The sequence below is a fragment of the Mobula hypostoma genome, chromosome 5 (assembly GCF_963921235.1).
Source record: "Mobula hypostoma chromosome 5, sMobHyp1.1, whole genome shotgun sequence".
In the NCBI taxonomy this organism is placed as follows: domain Eukaryota; kingdom Metazoa; phylum Chordata; class Chondrichthyes; order Myliobatiformes; family Myliobatidae; genus Mobula; species Mobula hypostoma.
The window spans coordinates 11,312,901-11,327,826 of record NC_086101.1 but is presented as its reverse complement, the minus strand read 5'-3'; the positions used below and the strand labels follow the sequence as shown (position 1 = coordinate 11,327,826).

Sequence of the window (14,926 nt, the reverse complement as noted above, 5' to 3'; positions counted from 1 at the left end):
AGGAAGGAGAGATAAAACAGAGAATTATAGACCGGTTAGCCTGACATCAGTGGTGGGGAAGATGCTGGAGTCAATTATAAAGGATGAAATAGCAGCACATTTGGATAGCAGTAACAGGATTGCTCCGAGTCAGCATGGATTTACGAAGGGGAAATCATGCTTGACTAATCATCAGGAATTTTTTGAGGATGTAACTATGAAAATGGACAAGGGAGAGCCATTGGATGTAGTGTACCTGGACTTTCAGAAAGCCTTTGATAAGGTCTCACATAGGAGATTGATGGGCAAAATTAGAGCACATGGTATTGGGGGTAGGGTACTGACATGGATAGAAAATTAATTGGCAGACAGGAAACAAAGAGTAGGGATTAACAGGTCCCTTGTAGAATGGCAGGCAGTGACTAGTGGGGTACTCTCAGGACTGATGAAGGGTCTTGGCCCGAAACATCGACTGTACCTCTTCCCAGAGATACTGCCTGGCCTGCTGTGTTCACCAGCAACTTTTATGTGTGTTGCTTGAAATTCCAGCATCTGCAGATTTCCTCGTGCTGGAGTATCGTTTACAGTTTTGGTGTCCAAATTTGAGGAAGGACATTCTTCATATTGAGAGAGTGCAGCGGAGGTTCACAAGGTTAATTCCCAGGATGGCGGGACTGTCATATGTTGAAAGATTGGAGCAACTGGCCTTGTATACACTGGAATTTAGAAGGATGACAGGGGATCTGATGAAACATATAAGATTATTAAGGGATTGGACACGCTAGAGGCAGGAAACATGTTCCCGATGTTGAGGGCGTCCAGAACCAGAGGCCACAATTTGAGTACAGGGGTAGCCATTTAGAACGGAGTTGAAGAAAAACTTTTTCACCCAGACAGTTCTGGATCTGTGGAATGCTCTGCCTCAGAAGGCAGTGGACGCCAATTCTCTGGATGCTTCCATGAAAGAGTTAGACAGAGCTCTTAATGATAGCGGAGTCAGGGGATATGGGGAGAAGGCAGGAACGGGTTATTGATTGTGGAGGATCAGCCATGATCACAGTGAAAGGCGGTGCTGGCTCGAAGGTCTGAATAGCGTACTCCTGCAACTATTGTCTCTTGTCTATTGTTTACTTAGGAGAATGGAAATGAGGTTCTGCGGATGAAAACAAGATTCCTGGATGGTATGTTGCGTCCTGGGTGCCAAGCTCCTGGACATCTTAGATCGAGTCCTCAGCATTCCAAAGTGGGTGGTCAACAGCCAGAGGATGTGGTCAATGTAGGTACCAATGGCATAGGTAGGAAGAGTAACGCTGTTCTACAAAGTGAGTTCAGGGAGTTAGGTGCCAAGTTAAAGGGCCGGGCGTCCAGGGTTATGATCTCAGGATTGCTACCCATGCCAAATGCTATTGAGAACAAAAATAGGAAGATTATACCCTTTAACATTTGGCTAAGGAGTTGGTGTAGGAGGGAGGGCACAAGATAAACAGCATTATGAAGGACCCCACGCACCCCTCATACAAATTCTTCTCCTTCCTGCCATCTGGCAAAAGACACCGAAGCATTCGGGCTGTCACGACCAGACGATGTAACAGTTTCTTCCCCCAAGCCGTCAGACTCCTCAATACCCAGAGCCTGGACTGACACCAACCTTCTGCCCTCTACTGTGCTATTGTCTTGTTTGTTATTATTTATTGTAATGCCTGCACTGTTTTGTACACTTTATGCAGTCCTGGGTAGGTCTGCAGTCCAGTGTAGTTTTTGTGTTGTTTTACATAGTTCAGTGTAGTTTTGTATTGTTTCATGTAGCACCATGGCCCTGAAAAACATTGTCTCGTTTTTACTGTGTACTGTACCAGCCGTTATGTTCGAAATAACAATAAAAGTAACTTGACTTTTCTTGACTTGAAGATGTTTCATATATGAAAGTTTTGACTACAGGAGATGGGTTGCGATGTTGAAGTTGTATTATTTGGAGTATAGTGTACAGTTTTGGTCACCCACCTACAGGAAAGATGTAAATAAGTTTGAAAGAGTACAGAGAAACTTTACAAAAACGTTGTCAGGTTTGGAGGATCTGAGTTGCGGAAAGATTGAATAGGTTAGGACTTTATTCCTTGGAACACAGAGGACTGACAGAAGATTTGACAGAGGTATACAATATAATGAGGGGTATAGATAGGGTAAATGCAAGCAGTCTTTTTCCATTGAGGTTGGGTGGGACTACAACCAGAGTTCATGAGTTAAGGGTGAAGGTGAAAAGTTTAATGGGCTTATGAGGGAAAACTTCTTCACTCGGAGGTCCGTGAGATTGTGGAAGAAGCTGCCAACACAAGCAGAGCATGCAAGATCGATTTCAATGTTGAAGAGAAGTTTGGTTTCGTAATGTACATGGTTGGCAGAGGGGTGGAGGGCCATGGTCCCAGTGCCAGTCGATGGGAGTAGGCAATTTAAGTGGTCCAGCATGGACTACATGGGACAAAAGGCCTGTTTCTGTGTTGGACTTCTCTCTGTGTCTGTGACTAAGGTTTGAGAAGAAACTGAAGAGCTGTGAAAATCGCCTGGTCCTTCATGCAAACCAGACTCTTCAACTAACTCTGTCTACACTTCCTACTGGGTTGGGAAAGCAGCCGATATAATCACAGACCCCACCCACCCTTGTCATTCTCTCTTTTCCCCTCTCCCACTGAGCAGAAGATACAAAGGCCCGAGAACACGAACCACCAGACTCGAGGACAGTTTCTATGCCATGGTTATCAAACTCCTGAATGGACATCTCACACACTGAGATATGAACACTTGTAGCCCCAGTCTAACTCAATGCAGCCCTCACACCTTATTGTCTAATTGTGTAATTACTTGCACTGTAATTTCTCTGCAACAACACCACTATATTCCACATTGTTTTATTTTTACTACCTCAATATACTTGTGTATGAAATGATCTAACTCGATGGCATGCAAAACAAAAGCTTCCCACTATACCCTGGTACAAATGGCAATAATACTCACTGTGAACACGCAGTTCAACTGTAGCTTGTTTGAAGTCAATTCTGTCTTTAACTGAACATGTATATCGCCCTTCATCGTCTGGCCTTACATTCTTTAATCTGAGGGAAATGTTTCCTTCGGTAATTTCATCTTTAAACAGGTCTGTCCTTCCTCTGTAATCCTGGTGTTGAGCAAGGGGATCACCTTGTCCATGTCTGTACACGTGGATGGGTGAGCTGAGATCTGATTTCAGCCACCACACTGCCATGTTGCTGGCAGAGGTTGATGGGAGCAGCTCACAATCCAGTACAACATCTTCACCTGTGATTGCTACAAAAGGCTGTTCGGGTACAAGTAGGATAAAATCACCTGGAGAGAAATAATTGAGAGACAAGGAACCCATATTGAACATTAATCAGGAACCTGTTACCCAATATACAGATCAACTACAACACAACCAGGACTGTGAACTCAAATGAAAAAAATCTCAAACAGTATCACGATTTTGATGACCATATAATCATAACAATTACAGCATGGAAATAAGAGATCTCGGCCCTTCTAGTCCATGCCGAACTCTTACTCTCACCTAGTCCCACCGACCTGCACTCAGCCCATAACCCTCCATTCCTTTCCTGTCCAGAAAGCTGTCCAACTTAACTTTGAACAACAACATCGAACCTGCCTCAACCACTTCTGCTGCAATCTCGTTCCACACAGCTACCACTCTCTGAGTAAAGAAGTTCCCCCTCATGTTACCCCTAAACTTTTGCCCTTTAACTCTCAACTCATGTCCTCTTGTTTGAATCTCCCCCACTCTCAATGGAAAAAGCCTATCCACGTCAACTCTATCTATCCCCCTCATAATTTTAAACACCTCTATCAAGTCCCCCCTCAACCTTCTACGTTCCAAAGAATAAAGACCCAACTTGTTCAACCTTTCTCTGTAACTTAGGAGATGAATCCCAGCTGACATTCTCGTAAACCTTCTTTGTACTCTCTCTATTTTGTTGACACCTTTCCTATAATTCGGTAATGAAAACTGTACACAATACTCCAAATCTGGCCTCACCAATGCCTTGTACAATTTCAACATTACCTCCCAACTCCTATACTTAATGCTCTGATTTATAAAGGCCAGCATACCAAAATCTTTCTTCACCACCCTATCCACAGGAGATTCCAAACCGGTTATCTCCAGTTTGCTTCCAGTTCCTCGTGCTGTTGAGGGCAGGAACAGGGAGATAAGGGATCTGAATGTGTGGCTGAGGAGCTGGTGCGGGAAGCAGAGACTTAGATTCTTAGACCACTGGGATCTGTTTTGGGGCAAGGATGATTGTACAAAAGGGACGGGTTGCACCTTATCAGGCGGGGGACCAGCAATCTGGCAGGCAGGTTTTCCACTGCTACAAGGGTGTGTTTAAACTAAGTAGTGTTGGGGGGGGGGAGGGGGAGGAGAGGAAATATAAGGATGGAATTAAAGGGAAAGAGAGAATAAGGAAAGTTAAGAAAGACAACAGAATTAACAGGGCAGAAAGCTCAGGAAGGGATCGGAGAGAATGGCCAATTGCAATAGGAATCGATGTGAAAGGTGAGGGAGTAATGGATTAAAAGTATTATATATTAATGCACGAAGTACAAGAAATAAAGTGGATGAGCTTGAGGCTCAGTTGGAAATTGGCAAGCATGATGTTGTAGAAATAACAGAGACATGGCTACAAGAGGACCAGGGTTGGGAAATGAATAATGAAGGGTATACGTCCTATCGAAAGGACAGACAGGTGGGCAGAGGGGGTGGGGTGGCTCTGTTGGTGAGGAATGAAATTCAGTCCCTTGCGAGGGGGGACATAGAATCAGGAGCTGTAGAGTCAGTATGGATAGAACTGAGAAATTGTGAGGGCAAAAAGACCCTAATGGGAGTTATCTACAGGCCCCCAAACAGTAGCCTGGATATAGGGTGCAAGTTGAATCAAGAGTTAAAATTGGCATGTCGCAAAGGTAATACTACGGTTGTTAAGGGGGATTTTAACATGCAGGTAGACTGGGAAAATCAGGTTGGTACTGGACCCCAAGAAAGGGAGTTTGTGGAGTTCCTCCGAGATGGATTCTTAGAACAGCTTGTACTGGAACCCACCAGGGAGAAGGCAATTCTGGATTTAGTGTTGTGGAATGAACCACATTTGATAAGGGAACTCGAGGTAAAGGAGCCATTAGGAGGTAGTGACCATAATATGATAAGTTTTCAACTACAACTTGAGAGGGAGAAGGGAAAATTGGAAGTGTCAGTATTACAGTTGAACAAAGGGACTATGGAGTCATGAGGGAGGAGCTGGCCAAAGTTGACTGGAAAGATACCCTAGCAGGGATGACAGTGGAACAACAATTGTAGGTATTTCTGGGAATAATATAGAAGGTGCAGGATCAGTTCATTCCAAAGAGGAAGAAAGGTTCTAAGGGGAGTAAGGGGTGACCGTGGCTGACAAGGGAAGTCAAGGATAGTATAAAAGTACAAGAGAAGAAGTATAACATAACAAAGATTAGCGGGAAGCCAGAGGATTGGGAAACTTTTAAAGAGCAACAGAGGATAACTAAAAAGGCAATACGGACAGAAACGATAAGATACGAAGGCAAACTAGCCAAGAATATAAAGGAGGATAGTTAAAGCTTCTTTCGGAATGTGAAGAGGAAAATATTAGTTAAGACAAAGGTTGGGCCCTTGAAGACAGAAACAGGTGAATTTATTACGGGGAACAAGGAAATGGCAGACGAGTTGAACAGGTACTTTTGATCTGGCTTCACTAGGGAAGACAGAAACAATCTCCTAGATGTAATAGTGGCCGGAGGACCTAGGGTTATGGAGGATTTGAAGGAGATTCATATTAGGCAGAAAATGGTGTTGGATATACTGATGGGACTGAAGGCTGATAAATCCCCAGGGCCTGATGGTCTGCACCTCAGGGTACTTAAGGAGGTGGCTCTAGAAATCATGGAGGCATTGGTCATTATTTTCCAATGTTCTATAGATTCAGGATCGGTTCCTGAGGACTGGAGGGTAGCTAATGTTATCCCACATTTTATGAAAGGAGGGAGAGATAAAACAGGGAATTATATACCAGTTAGCCTGACATCAGTGGTGGGGAAGATGCTGGAGTCAATTATAAAGGATGAAATAGCAGCACGTTTGGAAAGTAGTAACAGGATTGGTCCGAGTCAGCATGGATTTACGAAGGGGAAGTCATGCTTGACTAATCTTCTGGAATTTTTTGAGGATGTAACTATGAAAATGGACAAGGGAGAGCCATTGGATGTAGTGTACCTGGACTTTCAGAAAGCCTTTGATAAGGTCTCACATAGGAGATTAATGGGCAAAATTAGAGCACATAGTATTGGGGGTAGGGTACTGACATGGATAAAAAATTAGTTGGCAGACAGGAAACAAAGAACAGGGATTAACGGGCCCCTTGCAGAATGGCAGGCAGTGACTACTGGGGTACTGTCAGGACTGATGAAGGGGCTCGGCCCGAAACATCGACTGTACCTCTTCCCAGAGATGCTGCCTGGCCTGCTACGTTCACCAGCAACTTTTATGTGTGTTGCTTGAAATTCCAGCATCTGCAGATTTCCTCGTGCTGGAGTATCATTTACAGTTTTGGTGTCCAAATTTGAGGAAGGACATTCTTCATATAGAGAAAGTACAGCGGAGTTTCACGAGGTTAATTCCCGGGATGGCGGGACTGTCACATGTTGAAAGATTGGAGCGACTGGCCTTGTATACACTGGAATTTAGAAGGATGAGAGGGAATCTGATGAAACATATAAGATTATTATGGGATTGGACATGCTAGAGGCAGGAAACATGTTCCCGATGTTGAGGGAGTCCAGAACCAGAGGCCACAATTTGAGTACAAGGGCTAGGCCATTTTGAACGGAGTTGAGGAAATACTTTTTCACCCAGACAGTTCTGGATCTGTGGAATGCTCTGCCTCAGAAGGCAGTGGACGCCAATTCTCTGGATGCTTTCAAGAAAGAGTTAGATAGAGCTCTTAATGATAGCGGAGTCAAGGGATATGGGGAGAAGGCAGGAACGGGTTACTGATTGTGGATGATCAGCCATGATCACAGTGAATGACGGTGCTGGCTCGAAGGGCCGAAAGGCCTACTCCTGCACCTACTGTCTCTTGTCTATTGTTTACTTAGGAGAACGGAAAGGAGGTTCTGCGGATGAAAACAAGATTCCTGGATGGTATGTTGCGTCCCACGTGCCAAGCTCCTGGACATCTTGGATCGAGTCCTCAGCATTCCAAAGTGGGTGGTGAACAGCCAGAGGTTGTGGTCAATGTAGGCACCAATGGCATAGGTAGGAAGAGTGATGCTGTTCTGCAAATTGAGTTCAGGGAGTTAGGTGCTAAGTTAATGGGCCGGGTGTCTAGGATTATGATCTCAGGATTGCTACCCATGCCAAATGTTATTGGAACAAAAATAGGAAGATTACACCCTTTAACATTTGGCTAAAGAGTTGGTGTAGGAGGGAGGGCACAAGATAAACAGCATTATGAAGGACCCCACGCACCCCTCATACAAATTCTTCTCCTTCCTGCCATCTGGCAAAAGGCACCGAAGCATTCGGGCTGTCACGACCAGACTGTGTAACAGTTTCTTCCCCCAAGCCGTCAGACTCCTCAATACCCAGAGCCTGGACTGACACCAACCTTCTGCCCTCTACTGTGCCTATTGTCTTGTTTATTATTATTTATTGTAATGCCTGCACTGTTTTGTACACTTTATGCAGTCCTGGGTAGGTCTGCAGTCTAGTGTAGTTTTTGCGTTGTTTTACATAGTTCGGTGAAGTTTTGTATTGTTTCATGTAACACCATGGCCCTGAAAAACATTGTCTCATTTTTACTGCGTACTGTACCAGCCGTTATGGTCGAAATGACAATAAAAGTAACTTGACTTTTCTTGACTTGAAGATGTTTCATATATGAAAGTTTTGACTACAGGAGATGGGTTGCGATGTTGAAGTTGTATTATTTGGAGTATTGTGTACAGTTTTGGTAACCCAGCTACAGGAAAGATGTAAATAAGTTTGAAAGAGTACAGAGAAACTTTACAAAAATGTTATCAGGTCTGGAGGATCTGAGTTGCGGAAAGATTGAATAGGTTAGGACTTCTTTCCTTGGAATGCAGAGGACTGACAGAAGATTTGACAGAGGTATACAATATAATGAGCGGTATAGATAGGGTAAATGCAAGCAGTCTTTTTCCATTGAGGTCGGGAGGGCCTACAACCAGAGTTCATGAGTTAAGGGTGAAAGGTGAAAAGTTTAATGGGCTTATGAGGGGAAACTTCTTCACTCGGAGGTTTGTAAGAGTGTGGAACAAGCTGCCAACACAAGCAGAGCATGCAAGGTCGATTTCAATGTTGAAGAGAAGTTTGATTAGGTACTGTACATGGTTGGCGGGGGGGGGGCGGTGGAGGGCCATGGTCCCAGTGCAAATCGATGGGCATAAGCAATTTAAATGGTCCAGCATTGACTACATGGGACAGAGGGCCTGTTTCTGTGTTGGACTTCTCTATGTCTCTGTGACTGAGGTTTGAGAAGAAACTGAAGAGTTGTGAACAAAGCCTGGTCCTTCATGCAAACCAGACTGTTCCACTGATTCTGTCTACACTTACTACTGGGTTGGGAAAGCAGCCGATATAATCACAGACCCCACCCACCGCTGTCATTCTCTCTTTTCTCCTCTCCCATTGAGCAGAAAATACAAAGCCCCGAGAGCACGACCCATCAGACTCGAGGACAGTTTCTATGCCATGGTTATCAAACTCCTGAATGGACATCTCACACACTGAGATATGAACACTTGTAGCCCCAGTCTAACTCAATGCAGCCCTCACACCTTATTGTGTAATTGTGTAATTACTTGCACTGTAATTTCTCTGCAACAACACCACTATATTCCACATTGTTTTATTTTTACTCCCTCAATATACTCGTGTATGAAATGATCTATCTGGATGGTATGCAAAACAAAAGCTTCCCACTACACCGTGGTACAAATGGCAATAATACTCACTCCGAACATGCAGTTCAACTGTAGCTTGTTTGAAGACAATTCTGTCTTTAACTGAACATGTATATCGCCCTTCATCGTCTGGCCTTACGTTCTTTAATCTGAGGGAAATGTTTCCTTCTGTAATTTCATCTTTAAACAGTTCTGTCCTTCCTTTGTAATCCTGGTGTTGGGCGAGGGGGTCACCTTGTCCATGTCTGTGCACATGGATGGGTGAGCTGAGACCTGATTTCAGCCACTGCACTGTTATGTTGCTGGCAGAGGTTGGTGGGAGCAGCTCACATTCCAGTACAACATCTTCACCTGCAATTGCTACAAAAGGCTCTTCGGGTACAAGTAGGATAAAATCACCTGGAGAGAAATAATTGAGAGACAAGGAACCCATATTGAACATTGATCAGGAACCTGTTACCCAATATACAGATCAACTACTACACAACCAGGACTGTGAACTCAAATGAGAAAAATCTCAAAAATTATTACGATTTTGATTACCATATAATCATAACAATTACAGCATGGAAACAGGCCATCTCGGCCCTTCTAGTCCATGCCAAACTCTCACTCTCACCTAGTCCCACCGACCTGCACTCAGCCCATAACCCTCCATTCCTTTCCTGTCCATATAGCTGTCCGATTTAACTTTGAACAACAACATCGAACCTGCCTCAACCACTTCTGCTGGAAGCTCGTTCCACACAGCTACCACTCTCTGAGTAAAGAAGTTCCCCCTCATGTTACCCCTAAACTTTTGCCCTTTAACTCTCAACTCATGTCCTCTTGTTTGAATCTCCCCTACACTGAATGGAAAAAGCCTATCCATGTCAATTCTATCTATCCCCCTCATAATTTTAAATACCTCTATCAAGTCCCCCCTCAATCTACGATGCTCCAAAGAATAAGGACCCAATTTGTTCAACCTTTCTCTGTAACTTAGGTGATGAAACCCAGGTAACATTCTAGTAAATCTTCTCTGTACTCTCTCTATTTTGTTGACATCTTTCCTGTAATTTGGTGACCAGAACTGTACACAATACTCCAAATTAGGCCTCACCAATGCCTCATACAATTTCAACATGACATCCCAACCCCTATACTCAATGCTCTGATTTATAAAGGCCAGCATACCAAAAACTTTCTTCACCACCCTATCCACAGGAGATTCCACCTTCAGGGAACTATGCACCATTATTCCTAGATCCCTCTGTTCTTCTGCATTCTTCAATGCCCTACCATTTACCATGTATGTCCTATTTTGATTAGTCCTACCAAAGTGTTGCACCTCACATTTATCAGCATTAAACTCCATCTGCCATCTCTGAGCCCACTCTTCTAACTGGCCTAAATCTCTCTGCAAGCTTTGAAAACCTACTTCATTATCCACAACACCTATCTTGGTAACATCTGCATACTTACTCATCCAATTTACCACCCCATCATCCAGATCATTCATGTATATGACAAACAACATTAGACCCAGTACAGATCCTTGAGGCCTCCAATCTGACAAACAATTATCCACCACCACTCTCTGGCATCTCCCATCTGCTGAATCCATTTTACTACTTCAATCTTAATACCTAACGATTGAACCCTCCTAACTAACCTTCCGTGTGGGACCTTGTCAAAGGCCTTACTGAAGTCCAGATAGACAACATCCACCGCTTGACTCTCGTCAACATTCCTTGTAACCTCTTCAAAAAATTCAATAAGATTTGTCATACATGACCTTCCACGAACAAGGTCATGTTGACTGTTCCTAATCAGACCCTGTCTATCCAGATAATTATATATACCATCGCTAAGAATACTTTCCATCAATTTACCCACCACTGCCATCAAACTCACAGGCCGATAATTGTTAGGTTTACTCTTAGAACCCTTTTTAAACAATTACATACCAGCTCTGGTCACCTCACTATAGCAAGGATGTGGAAGCATTGGAAAGGATACAGAGGAGATTTACCAGGATGCTGCCCGGTTTAGAGAGTATGCATTATGATCAGAGATTAAGGGAGCTAAGGCTTTACTCTTTGGAGAGAAGCAGGATGAGAGGAGACATGATAGAGGTATACAAGATATTAAGAGCAATAGATAGAGTGGACAGCCAGTGCCACTTCCCCAGGGCACCACTGCTCAATACAAGAGGACATGGCTTTAAGGTAAGGGGTGGGAAGTTCAAGGGGGATATTAGAGGAAGGTTTTTTACTCAGAGAGTGGTTGGTGCGTGGAATGCACTGCCTGAGTCAGTGGTGGAGGCAGATACACTAGTGAAATTTAAGAGACTACTAGACAGGTATATGAAGGTGGGGGGCGGGGTATGTGGGAAGCAGCGTTTAAGGGTTGGCACAACATTGTTGGCCGAAGGGCCTGTACTCTTCTGTACTATTCTATGTTCGGTGTTCTGTAAATTGAATTGGGTATGTTAGCAGCTGGCTTTAACACAAGTTTGCATATAAATTTACTACAGATTATAATAAAAATGTTAAAAAAATACTGGGTCTGCCCTGCATCTACCCCACCCCCTCAAACCATCAGAATAGTTTAGCATCCCACAGAGCACCGGGGTGGAAAATAACATCCCACAGCTACTCCACCACAACCCACCCAACAAGCATGAAGAAAGAGATGGTTTAGGTCTGAGGGTGTGTAATGGTGTGGGTGGGACTCAGCACGGAAATCTGTATGTGAAATCCAACCAGGCCGAAGCTGGACAGAAAAACCCAAATTACAACAAAAAATTTGATGAGGGAAGTTTAATGCATTCCAAGTGCTCACAGACCAAAATTTGAGGGCTGAAGTAGCAATTTTATATAGACATTGTCCAGTCGTCATTTTTTTAAAAAATAAACTGCAAAAAGCTGAGGCTTCATCACTACTCCCAATCAAACATCACTCCTGGCATCTTGAGGCTCCATCACTACTCCCAATCAAACATCACTCCTGGCATCTTGAGGCTCCATCACTACTCCCAATCAAACTTGATGGGACAAAGGTTGGAGGTGTTGTGGATAGTGTGGAGGGCTGTCAGAGGTTACATTGGGACATCGATAGGATACAAAACTGGGCTGAGAAGTGGAAGATGGAGTTTTACCCAGATAAGTGTGAGGTGGTTCATTTTGTCTGGTCAAATATGACAAAAGAATATAGTATTATTGGTAAGACTTTTGGCAGTGTGGAGGATCAGAGGGATCTTGGGGTCCCCATCCATAGGACACTTAAAGCTGCTACGCAGGTTGACTCTGTGGTTAAGAAGGCATACGGTGCATTGGCCTTCATCAACGGTGGGATTGAGTTTAAGAGCTGAGAGGTAATGTTGCAGCTATATAGGATCCTGGTCAGACCCCAGTTGGAGTACTGTGCTCATTTCTGGTCACCTCACTACAGGAAGGATGTGGAAACTGTCGAAAGGGTGCAGAGGAGATTTATAAGGATGTTGCCTGGATTTGGGAGCAGGCCTCATGAGAATAGGTGTGTGAACCTGGGCTTTTGGCCTTGGGACAACAGAGGATGAGAGATGACCTGATAGAGGTGTCTAAGTTGATGAGAGGCATTGATCATGGAGATAGTCAGAGGCTTTTTCCCTGAGCTGAAATGGCGAACACAAGAGGGCACAGGTTTACGGTGCTTGGAAGGAGGTACAGAGGAGATGTCAGGAGTAAGTTTTTAACGCAGAGAGTAGTGACTGTGAGGAATGGGCTGCCGGCAACGGTGGTGGAGGCTGATATGATAGGGTCTTTTAAGAGACTCCTGGATAAGTACATGGAGCTTAAGAAAATAGAGGGCTACAGGTAGCCCTTGGCAATTTCTAAGGTAAGTATGCTCGGCACGGCATCGTGGGGTGTAGGTGCTGTATTCTGCTGTAGGTTTTCTATGTTTCTATCACACTTGGCATCGTGCCAAAGAGAAACAAAACCCTAATGCAGAAACTATCCTACTGAACAGACATTTTTCATCATATGAACTAGTTGAACAAGTTTCTGAATTTCCTGGAGAAAACGTTTTGACTTCAAATGACAAGATTCTTCGATTTAAAAGGATACTGAATCTTTGGAAAAATCATGTTGGAAAAGGAAATCTTGAAAAGTTTCCACTGTTGTTTGGGCTTGAGAGTGAGGAAGGATATCAGAAAGTCTTGACTCTAAATGAAAATCACCTGGAAGAACTGCAGAACAAAACTGAACAGTATTTTTCCTCCCTTTCAACTCAAGTGTATGACTGGTTGAGGGAATCTTTCTCTGAATCTTCTGCTCAGCCAGAGAGCCTGACTTTGGGAGAAGAGGAAGAACTTTGTGAGCTGCACTCTGATCATGCACTCAGGATTAGATTTACTGACCTGACCCTGGATAAGTTCTGGATTTCTGTAGAAGAAGAGTATCCTGCCATCGGAAAGCAATGAACATTTTGCTGCAGTTTTCAACTTCTTACACGTGTGAGCAAGCTTTTTCTTGCTGAACAAGCAACAAGAGCAAGGATAAAAATCATCTCATTTCAGCTGAAGGTGAAATCCATGTGTGCTTATCTCAAGTTTGACCCAGAATTGAAAAATTTATTTTGTTTGCCATATGAGTTTTAAAAATTTATGGGAGGGAAAGAAAGAGATTAATTCCAAGAAAGGTAAACTGAGTTTAACTACCTGTTTTCTTTTCAAGAAAGGCCAGCTATAAATACATTCTCTATTCAAAAGAGCACTGACAATTATTTTTGAATTATTATATCTACAACCTGGATTAGTTCCTGAGGATTGGAGGGTGGCTAATGTAACCCCGCTTTTTAAGAAAGGAGGGAGAGAGAAACTGGGGATTTATAGACCGGTTAGCCTGACGTCGGTGGTGGGGAAACTGCTGGAGTCAGTTATCAAGGATGTGATAACAGCACATTTCGAAAGCGGTGAAATCATCGGACAAAGTCAGCATGGATTTGTGAAAGGAAAATCATGTCTGACGAATCTTTTGAGGATGTAACTAGTAGAGTGAATAAGGGAGAACCAGTGGATGTGGTATATTTGGATCTTCAAAAGGCTTTTGACAAGGTCCCACACAGGAGATCAGTGTGCAAACTTAAAGCACATGGTATTGGGGGTATGGTATTGATGTGGATAGAGAATTGGTTGGCAGACAGGAAGCAAAGAGTGGGAATAAATGGGGCCTTTTCAGAATGGCAGGCAGTGACTAGTGGGGTACCGCAAGGCTCCGTGCTGGGACCCCAGTTGTTTACAATATATATTAATGACTTAGATGAGGGAATTAAATGCAGCATCTCCAAGTTTGCGGATGACACGAAGCTGGGTGGCAGTGTTAGCTGTGAGGAGGATGCTAAGAGCATGAAGGATGACTTGGATAGGTTGGGTGAGTGGGCAAATTCATGGCAGATGCAATTTAATGTGGATAAATGTGAGGTTTATCCACTTTGGTGGCAAGAACAGGAAAACAGATTATTATCTGAATGGTGGCCAATTAGGAAAAGGGGAGGTGCAACGAGACCTGGGTGTCATTGTACACCAGTCATTGAAAGTGGGCATGCAGGTACAGCAGGCGGTGAAAAAGGCGAATGGTATGCTGGCATTCATAGGAAGAGGATTGGAGTACAGGAGCAGGGAGGTTCTACTGTAGTTGTACAAGGCCTTGGTGAGACCACACCTGGAGTATTGCGTGCAGTTTTGGTCCCCTAATCTTTGGAAAGACATTCTTGCCAGAAAGGGAGTACAAAGAAGGTTCACCAGATTGATTCCTGGGATGGCAGGACTTTCATATGAAGAAAGACTGGATTGACTAGGCTTATACTCGCTGGAATTTAGAAGACTAAGGGGGGATCTTATTGAAACGTATAAAATTCTAAAGTGATTGGACAGGCTAGATGCAGGAAGATTGTTCCCCATGTTGGA

At 43.8% G+C, this 14,926-nt stretch overlaps 1 protein-coding gene across 2 annotated transcripts in view; it reads right to left on the bottom strand.

Moving 5' to 3' along the window:
• The window catches only part of LOC134346578 (butyrophilin subfamily 3 member A1-like), a 94,984-nt gene that overhangs the window by 59,454 nt on the left and 20,604 nt on the right, over positions 1–14,926 (bottom strand). Inside the window, exons 3-4 of one of the 2 annotated variants that reach the window (XM_063048007.1) lie at positions 9,046–9,393; positions 2,989–3,336 (exon numbers count right to left, since the gene is read on the bottom strand). In XM_063048007.1, coding sequence (XP_062904077.1) covers positions 2,989–3,336; positions 9,046–9,393 — 696 coding nt within the window. The remainder of the gene's footprint in view (positions 1–2,988; positions 3,337–9,045; positions 9,394–14,926) is intronic. The other variant, XM_063048008.1, reaches the window with a different exon arrangement.